The 13,539-nt window shown below is 38.0% G+C and overlaps 2 protein-coding genes across 2 annotated transcripts in view; both read left to right on the top strand.

The window, feature by feature from the left end:
* LOC122529141 overlaps positions 1–13,539 on the top strand; it is an 86,510-nt gene that overhangs the window by 60,594 nt on the left and 12,377 nt on the right. The window contains exons 4-5 of the mRNA XM_043654955.1: positions 4,145–6,017; positions 9,430–9,603. Of these exons, the coding sequence (XP_043510890.1) occupies positions 4,145–6,017; positions 9,430–9,603 (2,047 nt within the window). The remainder of the gene's footprint in view (positions 1–4,144; positions 6,018–9,429; positions 9,604–13,539) is intronic.
* Positions 6,024–8,209, top strand: LOC122529153. Its single transcript, XM_043654975.1, has 2 exons — positions 6,024–6,395; positions 7,987–8,209. Exons 1-2 carry the CDS (start codon positions 6,066–6,068, stop codon positions 8,104–8,106), a joined length of 450 nt encoding a protein of 149 aa, XP_043510910.1. The 5' UTR covers positions 6,024–6,065; the 3' UTR covers positions 8,107–8,209.

Raw genomic sequence — 13,539 nt, 5'->3', positions numbered from 1 at the left:
GTTTTTTTAAATATCATGCCTTACACGGAGGAAGTTTCGAGAATTTGTTCGATATTTTTCTTTTTTTTTTTCTTTCTTTTCTCACTGAATTATTTCGTCCGCCGAGATATTCTCGACGTTTATAAATTTCATGAAACTTAAAATAAAGATTCAGGCGTTTATAACCTCGACGTATGAAATTAAAATGTGAAACGTCGCGTGTCACGAGATTTTAAATGGAATTTGAAGTTTCGAGCCTCGCGTCTTGATTATTAAATGGATTAAAACTGGCTGCTCGGGCCCGTGAGCTCGTTGTTCGTCGAATAAAAGAAAATGGCGTCGAAAGCGCGACGATTGTAATTGCAACGGGCAGACAATCAAGAAGCCGATCGAATGACCGGGCACCTCGATGTATTCGGCTGGGAAATTTCTAACGCGTTATTCACTCCGCTCTCATTCGACCGGTAATAGCCGAGGCATGAATGGCTAGACCGGTGGGAGAACATTCTTCTGAATTTTCTAACCTCACTTTCGAATTCTACAGTTCAGTAAATGGGAAACCTACACGATATTACGAGGAAACTAATAAACTTTCATGTTTCAAATACCTGGTAGTAAATCATAAAATAAAACGTACTGAAAAGTATTACTGAAATAATACTTGCCTTTTCGGCGGCACATCAAAGAACCAACCACATCCGGTTGAGAATCACTGCTTAAACTGCACGCGAAGTCGACAAAGTGTTCCTCGCTAAATCTGTATTTGCAGTAAGTGTCTCATTTATTATCATTGAAGCTTGATTTATTATTTGTTCAAACTTGTTATTTAAAGCTTGATCGGTCAGAAATTTCATATTTTCATACAACACGTTGCCGACAGGTCACGACTGTACATCACTGGCTCCGGTTTTTATCCCGGATGTGAGATCCGCCGGGATTCTAAATTCTCGCCAACGTCGTCCGCGGGAATTATCTCGTTACTCTAGTGCATCACGTGCCGGGCGAGAACCAGGCAGTGGCGCCCAGTTCCCGAATCTTGATAAAAACTTGTAACGGTGGAGAACTGTCGACGAAACGGGGAATCAAGATTCGCGCGGAGCAGAAACTCCTCTGTCCTTTCGCTGACTTTCTGTATACAGAAACGTCCGGCGTGTGTAACTCTTGTTCCGAATCAGATAAAAGAGCGTTCCACAACGCGTTTCCAAGGTGAAGCGTGAAATGTCAATAAGTCCATAGGTTCGCCTAAAGAGGAACTCCAGAGGTACATGACGATGGACTTTTTTATCCGGTGACACTTTGTAATTATCATAGTGTCCACGTTGCGTTCCGCGGCGCAAGGGGTGAAGTTGGATTTCCCCTTACCCCTAAGAAATGTCCACTGTCGCGTAAATTTCCACTTTCACGGAGATTCTTTTTTCGCGGGGCTCGACACGCGCTAATGCCAGCCGCAAGTTTTCATCTTTTTATAACGACGTTGCGTTCACTTTTCTTTTTTTTTTTTCTCCAAAGGTACGAATGCAACTCCTCTAATGGAACGTTCTCGATGTATATTTGGGCGTATTATTGTACATCGCCATATAAAGGCACCAAAAAAATTGTTTCCCAGAGTGTATATTTTATCTCACAGTTAGACTTTCACGCGTTCGATAAATTTAGTGACCACGTCATGAAAGGTCAAAGGAAATAAAGAAATTAATCGATAAAGACGCGTATTAAAATTAGATCGAACGAAGGGGGCTAGGAACAGAGTTTCTAAACAGTTCCCTCCGTCATCGAAGTGTATGCGAGCCGGACATTGAGAAGGTGTGGATCTCAGATTTAAATGGTCATTACACGCTGGTAAGTGGTTGTAATTTTCAGTTGACCTCGATTGCGTGTGTGAAACGCGTTCAGGTAACTCGTTATCTTCTCTCTCGGTTAATTCCTTTCTTCCGTAGTTTATGTATAATCTCCCCGTCTCCATTCCGTCGAGGCGTTTCCCACAAAGGTTCATCAAGGCACCGCTTTTCCAGTAATTTGTGTCTGTGTACACCTATGCCTGCCACGTTTGGTACCTTCGGTAGACCGTTGTTCCCCCCCAGTAGAACTTTTCGCCCTTGCTAAACATACCCAGGTATAAATGGTTTACTACATTTTTTCCTTTTTTTTTTTTTTTTTTTTTTTTCTTTTATCGATATGCAACTCATTTTCGTCTTGTATTACGTTCGAGGCAAATTACTACTTTTCTTTTTTTTTTATTATACCTTTCTTCCAGCATTTTTACGAGCTGACGCAGCTTGGAACGTTTCAGTGGTTGAAGGGAAAAATAAAAACTGCGTCATTAAATTGATAATTTTCTAGAATTCGATATTTAATATTTATTAGAAGGAAATTTCCGATCTGATGGTACAGCCAGAAAGGTAGTTTGATTCTAGATAAAAGAGAAAACAAGTCTGAAAGAATAAAAATTTTTTTCACAGCTCAAAGCTGCGTTTTCAAGAGGGTTCGATTTATCAAGTGCACTTGAATCGAAGCTCTTTTTGGGCTGTACACGAAATCAATAGTTAAACAGGAAATTATTCTACGTGCGAAAATAAGTAGAAGAAACGTGGAATGACATTTTTTTCATTTAAAGCTTCATTTTCAAGAGAATAAACTCGATTTTCGACATGCACGTAGAATTAACTGATTAACTGTACATTTGATAGATTTTCAAATAAACAATTTCATTCTTTATTTTTTATTTATTTTTTTCACTTACTCCGATTACGCCATCAGATTGGAAACAGCCTTTATGTTATTTTCACACATTATACAGGGTAGTCCATTTGTGGTGTAAACCTAACCTAAATATCTTTCACCTAGACATTTAGATCGCCTCACTTGGACCACCATGTATATATTACGATGACACATGTCGTTATCCTATGGAACAAGATAATGCGAAAAGCTATTTCAGAAAATTAAGCGGTCAAGGAATTTAAAAACAACGCAGTTTCTAAAATTAGTATATTGAAGATTGCCATCGGTTGAGAATCGGTGTCAACCACTTTCGGGTTTCCAGGCTGCGCCTAGGAATGGGATCAAGTCCAATACGTACTTGTTACGAGTACAAGTTCGACATCTGAATAAGTATTCGTATTCACTGTTTCTGAATACCACTCGAGAACTGTTTCAGCAAGTACGCTTGCAGTTCATGTATATTAAAAGTATTGCTGTCCATTGTATGAAGATGGGGTTTCTTGTAAGCGTCGTGCGCATGCGCGCTGGACTCGATTTCGCGCGACATTCAAACGTCACAAGAACGGTAAAGAAAATTTCTAGATAACTTAGGCTTATATATTAAAGTTTGTCAATAAAGAGACAATATTCCATTAATATTCCATACATGGAATTTATGCCTAACTACAATTGGCAATTTTCTCTTAAACTATAGAGAGTTTCGAATAAAACTTACGTTGTTTCGAGGGAGACATCTTATGGTGACGACGAATCTTGTCTAGAGATTTCAAAATAACTTCTGTTTTTTTTTTTCTCTTTAATGAAACTATTTGTTTTTTTATTTATTATTTAATAATATTTATTTTATTTATTTTTTTATTTATTATTTATTTTATTATTTAAGAGCTCACAATTTTTGTAGCTGATGTCAATGATGAATTCACCCTAGAAATCTCAGCAGTATAATCAACTGGGCAAGATTTGTTGTAGCCAACACACGAGTTTCATTTGAAACGTACTTTTCTACGTAACGAAATATTTGACATATTTTTTGAAATATTTTTTTACTTATACACAGTTGAAGAGAAAATTACGTGGTTAGCTTTACACGGGACACCCTGTACGTGTAAATGCAACGAGTCAGCCGCGAAAATCATTTGAAAATCACCATTTACAAGGAAAATAACCCGATATAAGAAAAATCACTGACCCGACGCTTATAGAGAACACCGTCTCGAAAGGTTCGAAACCTGCTCTCGAGGCACTCGATCCCATCTCTAGCTGCCACTTTGTTCCACGAAACTGGCACGAGTGGGTTCGCTGAATGTCGCTCTATTCACGACACAAGAGTCTCCGCCGTGTGGTGCATAAAAAAAGAGAGAGAGAGAGAGAGAGAGAGAGAGAAAGAACAAGAAGGAGGGTGCATCGAAAATCGTTAAGAAGGTGACCATTTTGTTGTCGACAGGTCCCGAAGGCGTAGCGGCAGTGGCGTGACGGACATACACTCGCAGCAACAGCAGCAGCAGCAGCAGCAGCTGCAGGAGAACAACAACAGCAGCTCGCGGGACGCGAAGAAGCCGCAGGAGGGGCTGGGTCCCGATGAGATGTGGGCCCCTGGCGGGCTAGGGCCTCACCGGGAGCTACCAGTCGACGTGCCCGACACCCTTCTCCAGAAGGCTTACCCCAACAAGGTAAAGAACAACCACCACTCGTCCGACTATCGGCACGAGATACGTGGTGGTCGTCCCCGTAGCGCTAGCGATCTCGACCTCTCCCTGAACCTTAAAAACGACACCCTTAAATCGTCGTGCGCGGTTAACCTGGCCGACGAGCGCGCCCGAGTCGACGCCACGACGGACGTGGTGACGTCGTCCGTCGGCAGGCAGTGCGCACGAACGAACGGTCAGCCGCCGATGCTGAAGATCGAGCTGAAGATCGAGCCGAAGGACAGCAACCTCGAGGGCGAGGACGAGTGCGACCGAGTGAACAACAGAGAGGAAGTATTGAACAGGAGGAGCCCGTCCGCGTTTGGATCGCCGGATCTGAAGAATCCGTTGAGGGACTTTGAGGAGGAGGAGGAGGAGGAGGAGGAAGAGGAGGAAGAAGAGGAAGAGGAGGAGGAAGGTGTGAACGAAGACATGACGAGGCAGAAGGAGTCCTGCGTGGACATCGAGGAGGATTACCCGTTCGCGAAGGAGGACTATCCGACCATGTTGAAGACTTGCAGCGACGACTCGGCCAGCCCGAGGAGCTCCTCGGGGAGGTCGGACAGCACCGCTCCCTTGGACAGCAGCTTGGTGCTGAGACACGGGAAAAGTCGCGGCAAAGACTCCCCGACGTACGACGCCAAGAGGATAGATCTCGGTTCACCGTGTCGATCGGTGGTCCCGGAGATCAAAGTGGCGCCTCTGTTCGGCAGGACAAGAGACACCACGTCTTTCGACAATCCCGCATACGGGCTGGCCGACCTACAGGATCTGCAGGGTCTTCTCATGAGGTCCGACGAAGTCTCCGATCTGACCAGGCTCATCGACGAACAGTGTACGATGCCGAGGATCCCACGCGATCAAGACACGACAGTGTCGTCGTTCGTCGCTCGTGGCAAGGATCAGCAGCATCAACAACGTGGCAACGAGTTGCTGAAGTCCGAGTCGAGCAAATCTCCGTCCGGCAAGTCGTCCAAGTCGCTGTCGTCGAAAGCGCCGCGGCGTCAGACAGGCGAGGACAGACAGGCGAAGCAAAAAGGGAAAACGAGGAGCCTGGACGTCGAGGAGCTGATAAGAATGGGGTCCAGCGACGATCTCGTGGGCATCGAGTCCGGCAGCAGCCTCTCCTCGTCCTCGAGGCAACGACCCAAGAAGAAGAGGCACCAGCAGATCTCCAGCGGCTACTCGACCCTGAGGAGCGAGGCGTCGACCGATCTCGAGCTCGTTGACCGTAGCTTTCTGGTCCTCGGCGGTAAAACCTACCGCGAGATGGCCGTCGACTGCCCGCCCGATTTCGTCCCCGTGACCAAGTGCCACCCTGTCTATCCTCCGCCGAACAAAACGCCCGCAAGCAGCAAGCACAACACTCTCGAGTCGAGGCGCGAGCGTAACGGGACTCTCGGCAGGGATAGCAGCTCGGTTGGTTCGACGGTCCCCGGGGACGACGTGTGCGCCACGACGAGCATCGTCGCCTCCTCCTCTCCTTGCCACGCACGATCGAACGACATGATTGTTGTTAGTAGTTTCGCCACGCTGCCGGCCAGCGGCGACGAGAGTATCGCCGATGCTACGGAGAACGTAGTAATTGCTAGTAGGTCGCCTCGTACGCTAGACCGAAAGCACGAGAGGAAGGTAAGGTCCAAAGTCAAGAGTCTATTTATCGATAGCCTCTTCTCTATCATGCACCACCAGCCCCGCCAAGCCACGTCTCCGCTTCACGCTTCTCCCGCTGCCAGCACCGCTGCTAATCACTTCGACACTAGCGCTAAAATCTGTATGAGGTGTTTGGATACCCTTGTCCGCTCCGAGGTCGCCGACAGCAACTCGGACAAGTTCGATTTCGATATCTGCAATAATTGCTCTAACGCGTTCCTATCTTCCTCTAACAACGGCCGGGAGCTTCGACGAGGATCCGCCCCTCGACTTCTGTTGTCCAGCTCCTCTTCCGATTTTAAACAGGAAGTTGCTGCCTCGAGAGCCGAGTGTCCGATGCCATCCATCGACTTGCAGGTGCGTATCCATTTTCATCGCAATCTCCGAGTTCTCGTACTTTTTTTTTTTTTTTTGATTCGGTTTAACGCCCTATCGTTACGATAGTCTGCTTGCTCCACCGGCGGCGCCGCCATTCAACTCGCGCCAAATGTGCACACGTTGATCCAATTATTTTACATTCTGTGTCTGATTAGAATCTTTTTTGAATATTTTACATAGTAACAATTCGACAGAATGTGACCCAGAATGGGTTTTTTTTTTTTAACGAGCTTTAATTTTTCGGTCGAAAATCTAACCTCAAATTTTTGAGAAATTCACAGAGTTTTATATATATATATATACAGCCGGTCTTTTTCGAATTGCAATAGATTAAGAAAGATTTTTTATTAGAATGTTTTTTTTTTTTCTTTGAAACAAGTTTTAATTTTTTAGACGAAAATCTAACCTCAAATTTTTAAGATTCACAAAGTTTTATATATATATATATATAAAATATAGTCGGTTTTTTCCGAACTGTAATAGATTAAGAAAGATTTTTTATTAGAATGTTCTTTTTTTTTTTCTTTGAAACAAGTTTTAATATCTAAGACGAAAATCTAACCTCAAATTTTTAAGATTCACATATATATATAAAATATAGTCGGTTTTTTCCGAATTGTAATAGATTAAGAAAGATTTTTTATTAGAATGTTCTTTTTTTTTTTCTTTGAAACAAGCTTTAATTTTTTAGGCGAAAATCTAATCCCAAATTTTTAAGAGATTCACAAAGTTTTATATATATATATATATATATATATATATATATATATATATATATATAGAGCTGGTTTTTTCCGAATTGCAATAGATCAAGAAAGATTTTTTATTAGAATGTTTTTTTTTCTTTGAAACAAGCTTTAATTTTTTAGACGAAAATCTAACCCCAAATTTTTAAAAGATTCACAGATTTTATACCTATAGTCGGTCCTTTCCGGGTTGCAATAGATCAAGAAAGATTTTTTATTAAAATAATTTATCATCGTACAAATAAATTTCCGCCATCGAATAAGTAGAAAAAGCTTGTCTTGAGTGTATTATGTGTTTTTAATATATGGCGCTATATATACCCGGTGTTCGTAATGAAATGGTTAAAGGGAAAGCTATTCCTTTAATGACGTGGTCTCTTTAATTTATTTGACAATAATTTGTTGAAAGATCATCCGTTGAAAATGCCCTCGTATATTTAACGTTTATTATTGTAGAAGCAGATTTAAATCGCTGAGTCAGCGCACTTAAAATCCCATCAGACAAACTACCTTTGCGAGAGAGAGATTATTTCTTAGATCTTGGAATTTTAAAAATCTCGTGAAATCTCTTTCGAGTGGTTCGAGTACGAGAAATCTGAGATGCTCGATATCGAGTGAAAAAGCTCACCTCACTTTATTACGTGAAATAATACCACGTATATACGTATACACTGTACTTCCTAATAGTTAATATAATGTGACTAACTGCTTTCTAGACTAACAACTATTCCATCTTGTAATTACATTTCCTGGAACTGGTGATTTCCCATCATCTAGATCGTCTGTCCAGTCAGAAATAACGTATGCGTAGTATTAATTTATAGACTCTGATGCTTTTAACGTCTCTGATCACTTACTTCGCTGCTTTCCAATTTCTTGGATCCAAATCAGCGGAAAATGTGATTAGTGTACTCTCTGCGGAATGCGTGCAATTTGCCAAGTAAGTTAAACCTTCATCATTAATTCAGTATACACATATATGGTTTTTAGTTTCTCTGCTCTGGCTTTCGTATTTCTGATTGATTATTGAATGAAAATTTTGCTCCTTGTTGCATACAATTTTATAATAAATTATCATTATTAAGAATATATAATACATAATTTTATAATAAATTATCATTGTGAAGAATATATAGCAACATATAATTTTATAATAAATTATCATTATAAGGAATTTAATATTTCATAATGAACTACAATTGATTATAATTTTGTAATAAGTTAGTATTATAAAAATTTAACATCCAATAGCCCTGAAAACTGATATTTACGATTATTGATGATTGTTATATGAAGTTTAACATCTAATAATTCTTAAAGGGAAAGCAACCCTAGTTAATTGAGTTAATTTACTTTCACGTGACCATTTAGTATTTACATTCATGAAAATTTCAAGTTGCACAGAGTACAGAGTCAATGAAGAATGTATAATTTTATAATAAATTATCATTATAAGGAATTTAATATTTCATAATGAACTACAATTGATTATAATTTTGTAATAAAAATTTAACGTCCAATAGCCCTGAAAACTGATATTTACGATTATTGATGATTGTCATATGAAGTTTAACATCTAATAATCCTTAAAGGGGAAGCAACCCTAGTTAATCGAGTGTTAATTTACGTGATCATTTAGTATTTACATTCATGAGAATTTCAAGTTGAAACAGAGTTCAGAGTCAGTGTCCAGAAGCATCGTTTCAGTGTAACGTCCGAATGAAAATGGCAAGAGCCATCGGCCGCATTCGCGATACGAAGGGAACGATTGCAAATTGCAATGCACGCTGAACGCACGCTCACAGTTGACAAGCATGTTAAAGTAGACAAACCCATTGTGAACACCTATAAAAGCTAGCCGTAGCAGATCCTTGACGCACGTGCCTTGACTCTTCTTCTTCCCGCTTCGTTCTCTTCGTTCACTGTTTACCCTATCTCTCTTTCACGATCGTCGCTTCTCGCTTCACGTAACGTAATCGAAAGGCAAACGTTCCCAAAAAAAAAAGCCGAAGCCGTGAATAAAAGCAGAGAGGGGAGCGCACACATGGGAATAATGTGACGAGCGTGTATAAAAACAGGGGGAAAGTAAGTACAGGTAGTAATGAAGTCGAGAAGAACACGGAGGAGGAAAGAGAAACCTCCCCCCTCCCTCCCACCCAGAGAAAAAAAAGACACAGGGGTGGAGGACAAGTTTTGGGTAGCGTGACGTGATAGCGGTTTCAGGATGCTTTAATGCGAGCTGTGTTTTCTTTGAAACGGATTTCTAGACCGGTCTGAACGGGGTGAAACCAGCCATCCCCCCGAGAGATCAAAAGAGGGCACCCGCCAGACCCCCGAAAGATAATCTACGTTTGTCCACGCAGAACAATAATGTGGAGAGCACCGATAACGCGAACGCCGAGCCCACGCAACAGCAACTGCACTCCATCAGAAAATATCAGGTACGTGGTCTCTTCTTTTTTTTTTTTTTTTTTTATTTTTTTCTTTTTTTCTTCGATTAGAAAAGTCTTGAGGAGATCTTTCCTCTTTTCGATCGTTCGCCACGTTCGACTGCGTCTCTTCTGCGATAGAGAAGAGATAACATCACGCTTGTGCATCTCTTCGCGCTCGTTTCTGCCTCGAATGCCTCAACGTCTCGGTGAATAATTCAACGCGGAATTAGCGATGGATGTTAGAGCCTCGCTATCTCTCTCTCTCTCTCTCTTCCCCTTAGTTTCGAATTCTGCGTTCCTCTTCAACGAGCCCCATCGATGCGCTCGCCGGGACACGCGATTGCGTTCGTTTTCTTCGTTGTTGCGCCAACTGATGTTGGAAAGTAACGCTTATTATTTGCAAATGCAGAGACGGCTGAATCGGGAGAATTAAAATGGTGATTGAATTTGTGCCACATTTGGGAACGTACGAGGGACTTGAATTTATTAAACTGAACGCTTTTCGTTCAGCGGCTAGAGATTAGATTAATGATAAAAGAAACGTTTCAGAAACGCTTTTTATTTATGTTTGTCACGCGAATATATAATTACGATAGCGGACAAAGTTTTGAAACAGTTTCGAATGTAATGTGAATCTCGGGTGCAAGGTGGTCGATTTAAATATCTATTTTCATTGCGATTTTGTATAAAATTAGTAGGAAAATAAGTGGGAAACTCATTGGAATTTAACATAAAATAAAATTATAAAATTATAAAGTTATAAAATAATTATAAAAATATAAAATTATAAAATTATAAAATAATTATAAAAATATAAAATTATAAAATAATTATAAAAGTATAAAATTATAAAATAATTATAAAAATATAAAATTATAAAATAATTATAAAAATATAAAATTATAAAATAATTATAAAAATATAAAATTATAAAATTATAAAATAATTATAAAAATATAAAATTATAAAATTATAAAATAATTATAAAAATATAAAATTATAAAATAATTACAACATTATAAAATTATAAAATTATAAAATTAATAATTATAAAAATATAAAATATAAAATTATAAAATTATAAAATTATAAAATAATTGTAAAATTATAAAATGTAAAATTATAAAATTATAAAATAATTGTAAAATTATAAAATTATAAAATAATTGTAAAATTATAAAATTATAAAATAATTGTAAAATTATAAAATAATTATAAAATTGTAAAATTATAAAATAAAACTAATCAGAAATTAGTGTAAAATGAAGGAATTTTCATTTTTACAAATGCAGGAAAATTCCTACGTACGCAAAATATAATGTCGTATGTTTCGTTTAATAATAAACACGGTTTCATGAAATCCTCACTGGAGGAGGCACAGAAATCCCGCTTGATCCCGCATGTTAAACGCGAAAGTAATTGAAACGTTGGCCGGAGGAATTTCGGTGGGCGTGCGAAAACTATTGGACGCGGGAAACGCGTGGTATTCCGCATGAATAATTTAGCGTTGTGTAACGATGTAAAAGGCGGTAAACGATGGATCGCTGTTTAAAAGGGACGCGGTACCAGCCACCACGGGCTGTTCACGTTCCAACAGGAAATTACGAGGCACAATAGTTATCGAACAACCGCTCCGACGGCTTCTATACTTTTCGAATTTCCTATTTCGTGCCGCCCGGCTCGTTTTTCCTCTGTTCGTTTAACCTTCCGCGATTGTGTCGAGTTAACAGTTTTCCAATCGTTCGCGTTAATCGGCGTTAGAGAATCGAGTAAAAAAAGAAAAAAAAAGAGAGAGAGAGAGAAAGAAGAACGAAAGAGAAAAAAACGCGACAGGAGTGTAAAAAAAAAAAAAAAAATTTCGCAGGAGATCTATCGTTCCAGCTTCTCTTTGTTAGAATCGATCGTATTTATTTGCATGTACGTATTAAATATTAGTATATACACGAATTGTATGAATGTCACCTGGTGTGGTATGATACTTTTGAAATTCGCGCCGTTTGACATTTGACAGTTTTCTTTTCATTACTCTTTCGTTACTGAAAAAATTTTTTTTAATTTCGTCATTGGTTACTGTGTCAGACTGTGGATGTTAGTGTATTTTCATATCATTTCGTTTATCGTATTTTTATTATATATTATATAATATACAATATTACTTATTGTTAGTATTTGTCATATATAATAATATATATAATACTTATTATACATTTATTATATATATATATATATATTTTTTTTTTATTTGTTATACTTGTATACTTGACCTAACCTTAAATTGTTATACTTGCATCGTCACAATTCGAAAATACATTTAGATGGCCCCACTTAAATGAACCATCCTGTTTATGAACCTAACCTAAAAAAGAAACGAAATCTAAATAAAAATTTATTTCGTTTAATAAATATTACAATGGGTGCTCTGAATAAGTATTAAAAGAAAACAAATAAATATTAAATATATATATATAATATAAAATGAATAAATATTAAATAAATAATATAAAATAAATATTAAAGATAAATACTGAGATAAATATTATTTAAATAATAATTTAAATATAAATTATTTACTTATAATTAATTATAAACAAATACTGGATAAATATTAGTATTAAATAAATATATATATTTCGTATGGCCTCGCAGGATTGTGTGCAATCTGTTGATTTTGGCATTCTTGAGTTTCTTAAAAATGTATAAACATCCATAGTTGTCGCAATACGTCGGATTCTATAATCATTCCAACATTTCAATGCTGATCTTCAGGCTTCTAGTATCAGTATTTCAATATAGTATGCGTGTTTCGTTAATTTACCGAGGGACGACAAATTCATCAGGAGAAACGCCAGAGAGAAAGAGAGAGAGAGCGATCGCGTCTCGACGCCAGTTATGGTTGCTTCACAAAATTCCTGCGCCGTCTCGTCCACGTTAAGTCAAGTGTGGTCTGGAATGTAAAGAACCCGACGCACAATAGTCTAAGATTACACGGCTCGAGTGTAACGTTACAAGTTTCGATAGGTGTGTATAAGGGTACAACTAGGCTGAGTCAGGCCTCGGTTCCTCCTTCTCCCTCTTCTTCTTCTTCTTCTTTTTTCCCTTTCCTTCTCCTTTCTTCCCCGCCCTTTCTTTCCCTACCATGACCTCGGTCTTTGCTTTCCTACCACTTTACAGGGGATTTTTTTTTTTTTTTTTTTTTTTTTTTTTGCTTTCGTCTCCCTCGTCTGCTTGTTAAAAACCAGATAACTCCGAACACCACCAGCTCTGAACCAGGAACAATCCCGTGGCTGCTGAACGATAACAAGTCCCCCTCCTCATTCCCCATCCTCCACGTAATTTCGACGATATTATAGAACGAAGAATTCCAGCTCTCTGTCGTGTCTTACGGTCTTCTTCCCAGAAGAAGCCTCTTTCGCTTCACAGATCGACTCTCTACTTTCTCGTCGTCCGTTTCCATTTCTCTGTGAAAATTGCAGAGCGATACATAGTACTCAGTTACAAGATTGCTACTTACTACGTGACAAGTTAATGTCAAAATTCTATTATCGAAATGTAATTAATAATTTAATACAATATATATTATTTTTTATATATAAATCAATAATTTAATACAATATATATTCTAATAAAATTATAATATGTAGAATAATATATATATTATAACAAAACTATAATATATAATTATATGAAATACAAATATATATATATATATATATACTAAAAATATAGTATTATATATACTATTATAAAATGTACTGAAAATATAGTATTTTGTATATAATTATTATATATTATATAATAAAATTATAATATGTAGAATAACATATATATTATAACAAAATTATAATATATAATTGCATGAAATATAAAATATATATATATAATACTAAAAATATAGTATTTTATATATAATTAATATATATAATAAAATCATAATATGTAGAATAA

The sequence above is a fragment of the Frieseomelitta varia genome, unplaced genomic scaffold (assembly GCF_011392965.1).
Source record: "Frieseomelitta varia isolate USP_RPSP 00005682 unplaced genomic scaffold, Fvar_1.2 scaffold_279, whole genome shotgun sequence".
Classification (NCBI taxonomy): Eukaryota; Metazoa; Arthropoda; class Insecta; order Hymenoptera; family Apidae; genus Frieseomelitta; species Frieseomelitta varia.
This window is presented reverse-complemented; position numbering and strand designations above follow the sequence as displayed.

What these genes read in the sequence shown, in the direction of transcription:
- LOC122529153 (XM_043654975.1), top strand. Translation starts at nt 6,066, where the DNA reads ATGCACCACCAGCCCCGCCAAGCCACGTCTCCGCTTCACGCTTCTCCC. An exon ending in TGCCATCCATCGACTTGCAG is followed by an intron (nt 6,396 to 7,986) that starts GTGCGTATCCAT and finishes ATTAATTTATAG; the next exon opens with ACTCTGATGCTTTTAACGTC.